Raw genomic sequence first — 10,910 nt, 5'->3', positions numbered from 1 at the left:
AGGAGGCGGCGCGCCTGGCGGCTCTGGTGCAGCGCGGCCGCCTCATGCAGGAGGTGAATCGGCAGCTACAGGGTCACCTGGGCGAGATCCGCGAGCTCAAGCAGCTCAACCGGCGCCTACAGGCCGAGAACCGCGAGCTGCGCGACCTCTGCTGCTTCCTGGACTCGGAGCGCCAGCGCGGGCGGCGAGCCGCTCGCCAGTGGCAGCTCTTCGGGACCCAAGCATCCCGAGCCGTGCGCGAGGATCTAGGCGGTTGTTGGCAGAAGCTGGCCGAGCTGGAAGGCCGCCAGGAGGAGCTGCTGCGGGAGAACCTGGCCCTTAAGGAGCTCTGCCTGGCCCTGGGCGAGGAGTGGGGCCCGCGCGGCGGTACCGGCGGCTCGGGGGGCTCTGGCGCTGGGCCGACACCCGAGTTGGCCTTGCCCCCCTGCGGTCCCCGTGACCTGGGCGATGGAAGCTCCAGTACCGGCAGCGTGGGCAGCCCCGATCAGTTGCCCCTGGCCTGCTCCCCAGATGATTGAGGGCACAGCTTCGCGCCGACGCCCGCCCCGATTGCTCCTCCAGCGCGGAGATTGCGGTGGACCTCGGCACCCGGACGCCGCCCCCGCTGCGCACGAGGGGCCGCTGGCATGGACTTAGAAACCCTAACACTGAGGAGGGCCCCTGGCGCTCGCTGGCGGGGCAGGAGGGGGACTGGAGGCTGGAGCGGAGGGACTTGCTGGGGGCTGGGTGGAGGCTAATAAACTGAGGCGGAAGCAGAGCCCATGGCTGGGGCAGCGTCTGTTTGGGACTCGCCGGCGGTGGGACGAGGGCGGGGACGTTGAGACTGGGTACCATTCCCATCTGGAGGGACTGCAGAACTAAGGTGGCTGACTCCCCCATTACTTGCATCCTGGGGCGGGATGTGGGACCATGGTAAGCCACTCGCTCCCCCCATCAGGCCCCAGGACAGGCCATAATCCAGCCCCTGAAGTGGCTCCAGCTCCCTTCCCGGCTCCTTCCTGTCCAAGACAATGGGGCAGGAAGCAGGTGTTGGGGGCCTGAAACCCACTCAACCGCCTCCGGGGAGGCTGGAAGGGGCATAACAGTGCCCTCCTGTGGGAGCGCTGTGGGCCCCCACCAGGAGGAGGATGGTAATCCTCTTGGCTTGGCACCTCACAGCACCTCTGTTCCTCCCCTCAGTTCTGGAGCTGAGGCAGAACAGATGTAGCCTCGCTTGTCAGATAAGAAAATCAAGGTCCAGAAATATCAAAGAATTTGTCCAAGGTCATGTAGTGAATTGGTGGAGCTGAAATGGGAGCCTAGGGCTTCTGGCTCCAAATCTTCTCCCTTTAGCCCCTGGGTCGAATGAGAGCAGGCTAGAGCTGCAAGCCTTTTATTCCATTTTGGCAGGTTTGTATAAAAATACTCTCTTTAGGAAAATAAATAGCAGCTGCCCACGCTGTGGAGGCTTGGAGCTAAAGTCTTCTCAGAGCTGGGGGCTGCAGGTCAGCTCATCACAGAAACCTCTGGCACCCTCCTGAGCTGTTCCATTTAGGAGGGGCTGGCAGAATGTCCTGGTTCAATAACCTGGTGCTGCTGGCAGTGGGGCTGGGTGAGTTAGTGTTCTCGGCGGGTAGAGCATCACCTCCTGTCAGGGGTAGGATTGGGTGAATCACAGGAAGAGGGTGATGATGGCTATAGGGGTGATCTGCAGGGGTTTAGGGCTCCAGAGGACCTCCGAGAATCTACAAAGTCCCTTGGGAGCTGCCCGGAATTTTCTCCAACAAACAGGAACCACTTTGTCTCTGACTTAGTGCAAATTGTGCTAGAGAGGCCAGCTCTAGAGAAACAGTGGGCAGCTTTGGTAGCCCCAAGCTGGCACTACCAGGAAACAAAATATGCCCAGTCTCATCTGGAGGGATGGAGAAGAATCTGCTGGGGTTGGACATGAGATATGGTCCAGGCCAGCTGGACCAATGGGCAGGGAAATATTGGTGAGGGTAGCACCCGCAGGGAGTGGGGGCTGGAGTGCCTCATAAGGCCAGGAGGGTTGGGGAGCCAAGGGGGTCAGAAGAGGGGTCCCCACTGCTGCTGCTACTCCTGCGGTGGGCTGAGGCACAGGGCTCCGGTGTGCTGGGGTAAGTGAAGACCAGACTGGGGGTGAAAGGAGTCAGGGAGGGTGTGGTCATGAGCGTGGGAGTGTGCAGTGCTTCGGGTTCAAGCACAGGCCCTGGGGAAAGGGAGATACAAGGCACAGGGCGGGAGGGGGCTGGTGGGCTGCTGGTGCCACTGGTACCGCCTGTGCCGCTGGTTTCGCTCTCCTTGGCCCCTTCCGGGATTTTGCAGATGGGGCGGTGGGCTTCCAGCACCAGCTCCAGGCGCTCCTTCTGTTTCTGCAGCTCCTCGATCTCTCGCTGCAGCCCGGATTTCTCGTCCTCCAGTTTGTCGGTCTCCTGTGGACGATCAGGAGGGCTCAATACCGCGGAGCCTCCCGCTGTGGTAGTGTTTGGAAGGTTGGGGCGCGGAAAGTGGGTGGTGGTGGCGAGGGGGCGGTGGGGGGTGGGGAGTCTCCAGCAAGTCTGGACTACAACTCCCATGAGTTGATGGGAGAAGATGGGCACGACTCCCATCAGGCTTGGGGGGCATCTTCGAAGGACATTGTCGGTCCCAGCTTCAGCTCTTCTCTGTTCAGAGAGAGACGCGCTGCAATTAATTTTTAATCACATTTTCCTCGTCGGAGTGCGCCTCCGACAGGGAGCCGGGGTGGGTGGGTGGAGGGGACTTCATATACCGGCGCCCCCTGCGGCCCCGCAGGCTCTTGGGAACTGGGGGCCTTCTGAGGTTGGGTGGGCCGGGACCTGGGCGCCCTCCGCACTCGCCGGTGCTCACCGCCTGCAGGAAGTCGGTCAGTTCTTTCCTCCGGTTCCTGCACTTGGCCGCGGCTAGCTTGTTCCTCTCGCGCCTCACTCGACGGCGTTCCTCCTCCTCGGGGCTGATCTGGGGAGGGTAGAGAGAGCAGTGAGGTGGACTCTGTGCTGCTGGCCCAGTGGTAAGAGCCTGGCCGAGGCCATGACAGCGCAGGGGCGCCCTCAGGCTGCGTTTTGGGACCTCCGCACCCCGACCGGTTCCCTGCTTTAGTAAGCTTGGATGAGTCATATTTCCTCCTCGCACCCAGCTTTTGCCTCCTATGACTCCTCTCGGAATGCCCTTCCCGTCCTTTTACAAACCTTAACCCTCCTCCTCTCCCAGGACTCAGCTAAGATTCCCCCACCCAACCCCGGCCGTTCCTGGAAGCTTTCTCTCATTCCGCAGCTATAAGTGGCCTTTCCTCCCCTGAGCCTCTGGGACCAGGCCACTCTTTTTAAAAGGACCCTCATTCTTTTCAGTCTCTTGATAACCGAGTCTCCTCTTCCCCAGGGGCTGTAAGCACCAAGAGGGGCTAATGAGAGCTGCTAAGTAGTTTTTCATTGGGAATCTACTATGTGCCAGCTAAGAGCTTTACACAGATTCCTTTTTTCTTTTAATCATTTAAATTTTATTTTATTTATTTTTTTATACAGCAGGTTCTTATTAGTTATCTATTTTATACAAATTAGTGTGTATATGCCAATCCCAGTCTCCCAGTTCATCCCACCCCACATGCCCCCCCACCCCGCCACTTTCCCCCCTTGGTGTCCCTACATTTGTTCTCTACATCTGTTTATACAGATTCTTAACTCAACTTCTCGTGTAAGGAACTGACGCCCAGAGAAGACGAATAACTTGTTTGTAGTTCTAGAGCAGAAATTAAAATCGACTCACTCTATTTAACATTGAGAAAGAGGCCAGCTGATGGAGACCACCTCCCCCGAAAGGACCCCACTCACAGCTCACAGCCTCAGTCTAGGAGTACCCAGGATCATGGCTGAAGGAAGTCCAGGAGCCTGCCTCTGGGGCTTACACCATGGTCTCCTTCCAGTTGGTCACAAAAGCCAGCCATTCTGTTTCTGGGGAAGTCACCCCTGGCCGATGGCACATCTTTCTTAGGATCCTGACGTCCTCCCCATCCTCTACCCTGCTGTCAGAGCAAGCTCCTTAACGTGCAGACCTCACCCACTATAGTCTCAGATATCAAAATGCCCCAGGGATAGGAAAGCGGAACCACTCCCTAAAGACCCTCTAGCTCTTATTCATTTATTTTGGCACGGACTTTATTAGCAGTGTGCTGCTAAGAACCCTGGTTTGGGAGGTAAGAGTTCCCAGCTCTCTAAGCTTCAAGCCTTCTCTTAACCTCCTGGTGAGACAGTGTGGATTAGTGGTTACGATCTGACTTTAGAATTGGACAGACCTGTCTCATTACTCACTACTTGTGTGATCTTGGGCAAGTGACTACCTCTCTGTGCCTTCATTTCCTTGGCTGTAAAATGGGGAATACCAGAGTTCATTCCCAAGAGGGTTTTCGTGAGGATTAAATGGGATAGAGAAACAGAGCCTCAGAGAGTAGCTGAAGGGAACCCTCCTCTTTCTGTTCTCTTCCCAGCAACATAGACAGCATAAGCCCGCCCTCTCCATACCTGTCAGCAGCTGGAGACCCTCTACTGTCCACACAACTTTCCACACATACACCTTACATGTTCTCACTGCTACCTCCGTTCCTTCTCCTGCCATCCCCTCTTCCTGGAATGTCATTTCTTTCATCTTTCTCTCTATTCAAATCCTACCCATCCTTCTAGGCCTGCAGGAAGCCTTCCTTGATCCAGAAGTGACTGCTTTGCCCTCTGGGTCTCCCCAGGGGGTCTCATCACTTTCTGTCTTGGCCAGTAGTCACCAGTGGGTCTGTTCTCCCCATGCCCCTTCTAAGCCTGCGTTCTGGGCAAGAGCTTATGCTCTGCACCTCAGCATCCCTGTGGGCACAAGAACCCGTGCAAACGCCACTGCTTCTTACCTGTTCACAGGGCCGGCGACGCACTGCTGGAGTTTGGCCCAGGGCCCGGATGACTCCTGGCCGGGGCTGTGGGGGACTGTACTGGGGGTAGGCCAGAGGCCTGGGGTAGCTGCTGGGTCCCAGGAAGTGAGGCTGAACCATCCACTGCAGCTCCTGGCTGCCACTCACAGTGTTGATGCTTGGCACGAGGTGGAACTTCTGAGGGATAAGACATGGAGGGCCAGGAATAAGGTCTCTGTGGATTGAGGGGCTTCCAGTAATAAAGTGTGAATTCCAGGTGCTGTCCCAACCACTTTACAAATACTGACTCATATAATTTGCACAACAATGTCTTCATTTTCTGACAGGAAAACAGTTGTCCCTAGACACACAGCCAATAAGTGGGAAGTGGGGTTTGGACCCAGGCAGCCAGGCTCTTCTTACCCACTTTTGCACCCTGCCTGAGTCCCATCTACATAAAGAGGATAATGACAGCCCCTAACTTCAAGGGTGACTGTGAGAATCAGGTGAGAGAATGTGTGTGTGACAGAGCCTGGTAACTGGCAGGTGCCCAACACACAGGGGCCATGGTGGGCAAAAGCCACTGCTCTGGGTTCAAGCTAGCCCAGTTCTAATCTTAGCTCAGCCATTTACTGGCTGTCAGGGCGAATTATTTAACTTCAATGTGCCTCCGTTTCCTTGTTTTTAATATTGTCATAGGTGAGGATTACAGCATTTCACTGATGCTAACAAGTTCCCTTCAGTAGCTCTGAAATCATAGTTGAATAGGCAACTTAAAAAAAAAAATTAGTGGCGCAAAATAATGGTGGGTTTTAAAATCAGTGGGGTCTTGGATTCTGTGAGGTAAAAGTAAATGAGGTGGAAACTGCCCATCACAATGCAAGGCTGCACAGTATGCGCTCCAGGTATTACCTGTCATGATACTTTCAGCCAGAAACGTGAGGAATGGGTTGAGATGGGGGCTCAGTGTTCCGGAGAACTGGGTTCAAGCCCAGGCAAGTCTGGACAGCAGTGTCCCCGGCTCAGCGCTGCGGGCCCAGTGACCCCAGTTCCGGGCCGAGGCGCCGCCGGCGGCATCTCCCGCTCCCGAGGTTGTCCGGGCCCGGGACGCTCCGGGCCAGGAAGGGAGGGGCGCTCCGGGTGAGTCAGCCACCGTGACTCGGCGGCCGTAACTCGGCGGAACGGACGCCACTCCTTCCCTCCCCTGGCGACACGTGCTCACGGCCCCTCGACAGGAAATGGGCACCTGCAGCCTCCCGGGTCCCCCCCCCAACCCTCAGCGGGCGCCGTTCGATGCCGAGAGTCGGGGACGCGGGAGTTGCCGCTGCAGGACCTCGCGCACTTCCGGCACCTCGCCGTTTCCACCGGCCCCAACCCGTAAAAGGGTCAAGGGCCAGTCTCCCGGGGCCCACCTGGCTCCACTGCGCCGAGATGGGGATGAGGACTTGGCGACGGGGTGGGGAGGGACAGACAAACGGTCAGGCACACGGATGATCACAGACAGACTGCCGAGGATTCGCAGTCTGTCGCGGCTAGCCTGGCTGTGGATCCGTGCGTAGGGACGTCTCGGCGGCCGCGGCTCAGACTCCGGACCTCGGAAAGTGAGTCCGAGATGGATCAGACCCTCTCTGATCCTGTCGGGGCTAGGACTAATTCCGGACTAAGGGGTCCCCTTCCGACGCAGATGGGACAAAGAAATTAGCGGTGAACAGGAAGAAGGAAAGAAGGTAACGGAGACGGAGGGACAGATAGACAGCAGACAGAGACGGGAAGGGGTACGAGCGCGAGAGAGGATGTTCGCAGATGTTTGCTCCGCCCGCCGCGCCCGTTCCGCTGGGGTGTGGGGGAGAAAGTGCCCTTAGACAGCGGAGAATGGGCAGAATCCGCTGCCACTGCTCCGAGACCCATTCCTTGCTCCTTGTTCCCGGTCGCAGTCCCCGAGTGTGCGGGAGCGGCCCGCACAGTCCCAGGCTCTGTCCACCTGGGGATCCCAGGCGTCGGGTTCCTCTCACCTGCTGGCCTGTCGCCGGGGGCTGCGCCGGGCCGCCGTACGCACCCCCGGCCCCGGAGCTCGGCCCGGGTTCCCCGTAGTCTCGGAACATGCCCTGGGCTGGTTGCTTTGCGGGGTCCGCGTCGGCGGCTTCGGTTCTGACTCACTTGCTCCTAGCGGAGTCTTTTCTTTTTATGAATGAGAAGTCCTCGGGCTGAACCACTTCCACTGGGGGTGGGAGCGGAGAGCGCGGTATCGCAGCGGCTCTGGACAACTCTGGGCTCCACCTCTCCAGACGCACTGCCTTTTGTCAGTCCGCCCTGAACTTTTCATCGCTTCCTACGGTCCAGTAGCCGACTTTTGTTGGGCAAAAGGGGAGGACTTGGCGGTCCCCAGAGACAGCGGCGGGTCCGCCCCCTCTGACGTAGCTGCCCATACATGGTGCAATTTCCTCGCCGCGCCCAGGTGGAGCGAAGGATTCCCCCGCGGACAGACGCACCTGAGAGCAGACGGGCGCCCAGCCCCGCCCAGGCCCCAAGCGCAGACCTAGACCTCCGCCGCCAGACTCCAGAGCCTCTCACTGCTTGGTCTGGCCTCAGTGTTTGCATCCGTAAAATGGGACGAAATAATCACATAGCGAGCTTGCCACACGTGGGAAGTTGGAATGAAGAATGTGAAAGGGGTCTGGAAACTGTAAATCGGATTATAAATGTGATTGATGTAATTATTATCATCATCATCATTTACTGCCAGGGACCGTGCTACTGCCATTATTTCATGCCAGGAATCGTGCTACTATCATCCAAGTCTTGGCGTGAGGCCCACTCACTTGCATTGTTTTAGGGTTCAGGTATACTAAAAAGTGAATAAATGACAAACCAGGGTTACCAAAATGGTGTATATTTTAAATGCTTACAATGACATGTTAATGCGTTGAACTACCCACAAATACAATGCAATATAATTGCACTACTCTCAGGATAATTTCAGGGGCTATAACAAATTTTAATTCAGAACCCCTATAAGCAGTGAGAGCCTGTGGTGGGACACAGTTGTCTTGTGCTCTGATAAACGCCATCTTCTTTAAATACTGTAACTGCTCTTCCAGGACTGCATAGACACCACCCTTGTTTGGGGATTAAGGTCTGTGTGAATGTGAGGCCAGGACCAAATGTCAACAACCAAAGACCAGCAACCATGGGAGGTAGGTGTCGTTATCATCCCCATTTTACAGACGGGGAAACTGAGGCTGAGAGATGTTGAAATGAGGTGCCAAAGATCACTAAGCCAGTGGCTGAAGCAGGTTGCCAAATCAGGGCTGTGGGAGCTCCAAGCCTGGGCTCAGGCAAGGGTTTTCAAAGCCCTCACAGACAGACATGTTTTCACACATGCACAATATCAATGCTGAGAGAACCACCCTGAAACTTTTTCTTTGCCTCTTCCCATTCTACAGATGAAGAAACTGAGGCCTGGAGAGAACGAGGAGCTGCCAGTGTCACACAACTACAGAGAGAGAGAGCTGGGCTCTCCTGCTTTCCACTGGTACCTCCTTTTTAAAAAATTGTTTATTTATTTATTTATTTTTGGCTGTGTTGGGTCTTTGTTACTGTGAGCGGCCTTTCTCTAGTTGCGGTGAGCGGGGGCTACTCTTTGTTGCAATGCGCGGGTTTCTTGTTGTCGTGACTTCTCTTGTTGCAGAGCACGGGCTCTAGGCGTGCAGGCTTCAGTAGTTGTGGCATGTGGGCTCAGTAGTTGTGGCTTGCGGGCTCTAGAGCTCAGGCTCAGTAGTTGTGGCACACGGGCTTAGTTGCTCCGCGGCATGTGGGATCTTCCCGGACCAGGACTCGAACCTGTGTCCCTTGCATTGGCAGGCAGATTTTTAACCACTGCGCCACCAGGGAGGCCCTCCATTGGTACCTCCTTTTGATCAGCTCCAGTTTTGTCCTCAGGGAAGGAAGATTTCAGGAAGGTGGGGACCTGGGCTGCCTTCCTTGGGGACAGACGTCAGGGTCAGTTGACACATTCAGGACTTAGAGCCAAGAGGCCAGCTTGGCCCTGGGCTTCCAGTCTCAGTACCACCATTTTCTGTCTCTGTTACCCTGGGAGGGCCACCTTCCTTCTGAGTCCCACTCCCAATGGGAATAATTGAGCCTCCTGCTGACCTCATGGGGTTGCTGTGTGATCAGATGAGATCACAAATGTGAAAGTGCTTTGCAGGCTGTAAAGTGGTGTGCACTCAGAAGGTGGTTACCAGCCTGGTGCCTCTCCCTTGCTCTTATTCTACTCAATGCTTGTCATTCTCTAAAAAGAAAAGGAACCACCAGCAGTTTACCAGAATGAGAAATATATGGGGTGTGTGTGTGTGCGTGTGTGTGCACGTGTGTGTGCGCACATGCGTGCATGAGGGAGAGAGAGAGAGAGAGAGAATTTTTGAGGCAGCGTGATTCATGGAAAAGAACAGATATGCTGGAATCAGACAAGCCTGAGTTCTGAGTTCGAATTCTGGTTAGGCTGCTCGCCAGCTGTGTGCTCTGGATGAGGCATACAATCTCTCAGAGCCTTATCTGTAAAATGAAGACATAACGATAACTATATAGTGATAACGTCTCAGGGTTGTCGGAGAATAGATATAAAATGATGTCACATGCTTCATACAGCATATAGTAAAAATTTGACAAATAGCAAAAATAATTACGTGTTAATAAAAAGCCCCAGGGCTGGGAGCTTTGGGGGCTCTGATCACATGCTAAGGTACTCATGCGCATGCACACACACTAACTGATATCTGAATTCCTTGGCTAAGTCCAAGCAGGACAGGTCAGAGTGACACAGGCAGCCAGGTTGTGGCACATGCGAGGCCTAACACAGGTCAGCCTTGACTGCATTCATCTGCTGGCTCCAGAAACACCACCCTACCCCCACTCCCCAAGTAGCCTGGGACAGTGACTGAGCAGGGGCTCAGGTTTCGTGTGTGTGTGTATGTGTGTGTGTGTGTGATTACATGACTCTGAAAGTCCCTTCCTGCTCTAACCGTCAGTGGAGCCACAGGGAGGTCCTTTCAGAGGCAGCACATTCCAAGCTCCTCAGTCACTAACGCCCGCCTCGTGGCTGCAGTAACGTTCCTGGCCCCTGACCTCACCAGCTCCCACCCAGGGAGGCCTGGTGAGAATCCCAGGGGGCCAAAGTGGCTTCAGGAGTCTGGGGGCTGGGAGGTCTGAAAGATCCAGGCATTGTCCCTTGGCAGCTGTGTGAGACTGGCTCAATCACTTTCCCTTTCTGAGCCCCTGACAATCCCCACCTCCTGGGGCTGCAATGAGGTGAAAGGAGGTGGTGGATGAGTGTGCCTTGCACCCAGTAGGTTCTGTCAATGCTCCCAGGGCATTGTAGGTGATGTTTATGTTTTCCAGTTTCTGTTCACTTTCTACACTGAAGTTTATTTAGTTTTAAAATTGAGGTGAAATTCACATAACATACAATTAGCCATTTTAAATTAATGTTTTGTTAAAGTCTTTTAATTAATTAATTAATTTTTATTTTTGGCTGCGTTGGGTCTTCCTTCCTGCACATGGGCTTTCCCTAGTTATGGCGAGCTGGGGCTATTCTTCGTTGTAGTATGCACACTTTTCATTGCGGTGGCTTCTCTTGTTGCGGAGCACGGCCTCTAGGCGCGTGGGCTTCAGTAGTTGTGGCTCGCGGGCTCTAGAGCGCAGGCTCAGTAGCTGTGGCACACGGGCTTAGTTGCTCCCCGGCATGTGAGGTCTTCCCGGACCAGGGATCGAACCCGTGTCCCTGCATTGGGAGGCGGATTCTTAATCACTGCGCCAACAGGGAAGTCCCTTCCTAGCCATTTTAAAGTGTACACTTCAATGGGATTTTGTGCATTCACGATGTTGTGCAACCAGCACTTCTCTCTAGTTTCAAAGCTTTTAAATTATCCCAGAAAAACACTCCATATCCATTAAGTAATGACTCCCAATTAGCCCCTCCTCCCATCCCCTGGTATCCACTAATCTGCTT

The 10,910-nt window shown here is 55.0% G+C and overlaps 2 protein-coding genes across 2 annotated transcripts in view; one reads left to right on the top strand and one right to left on the bottom strand.

The window, feature by feature from the left end:
* Positions 1 to 754, top strand: part of CCDC85B (coiled-coil domain containing 85B) — a 1,125-nt gene extending 371 nt beyond the window's left edge. The window contains exon 2 of the mRNA XM_007461974.1: positions 1 to 754. This exon is cut by the window's left edge and continues 8 nt beyond it. Coding sequence (XP_007462036.1) covers positions 1 to 518 — 518 coding nt within the window. The 3' untranslated portion in view covers positions 519 to 754.
* A 142-nt stretch (positions 755 to 896) lies between these two features.
* On the bottom strand, positions 897 to 7,089 carry FOSL1 (FOS like 1, AP-1 transcription factor subunit). Its single transcript, XM_007461973.1, has 4 exons — positions 6,916 to 7,089; positions 4,904 to 5,101; positions 2,869 to 2,976; positions 897 to 2,432 (listed from the first exon to the last, which is right to left on the bottom strand). The coding sequence occupies exons 1-4, from the start codon at positions 7,003 to 7,005 to the stop codon at positions 2,013 to 2,015; spliced, it is 816 nt and encodes a 271-aa protein (XP_007462035.1). The 5' UTR covers positions 7,006 to 7,089; the 3' UTR covers positions 897 to 2,012.
* Between the last annotated feature and the right edge of the window lie 3,821 nt (positions 7,090 to 10,910).

The sequence above is a fragment of the Lipotes vexillifer genome, unplaced genomic scaffold, assembly GCF_000442215.2.
Source record: "Lipotes vexillifer unplaced genomic scaffold, Lipotes_vexillifer_v1.1 scaffold1129, whole genome shotgun sequence".
Taxonomy (NCBI): Eukaryota; Metazoa; Chordata; class Mammalia; order Artiodactyla; family Lipotidae; genus Lipotes; species Lipotes vexillifer.
This window is presented reverse-complemented; position numbering and strand designations above follow the sequence as displayed.

What these genes read in the sequence shown, in the direction of transcription:
- FOSL1 (XM_007461973.1), bottom strand. Translation starts at nt 7,005, where the DNA reads ATGTTCCGAGACTACGGGGAACCCGGGCCGAGCTCCGGGGCCGGGGGT. An exon ending in CCCCGGCGACAGGCCAGCAG is followed by an intron (nt 5,102 to 6,915) that starts GTGAGAGGAACC and finishes CTTATCCCTCAG; the next exon opens with AAGTTCCACCTCGTGCCAAG. An exon ending in GTCGCCGGCCCTGTGAACAG is followed by an intron (nt 2,977 to 4,903) that starts GTAAGAAGCAGT and finishes TACCCTCCCCAG; the next exon opens with ATCAGCCCCGAGGAGGAGGA.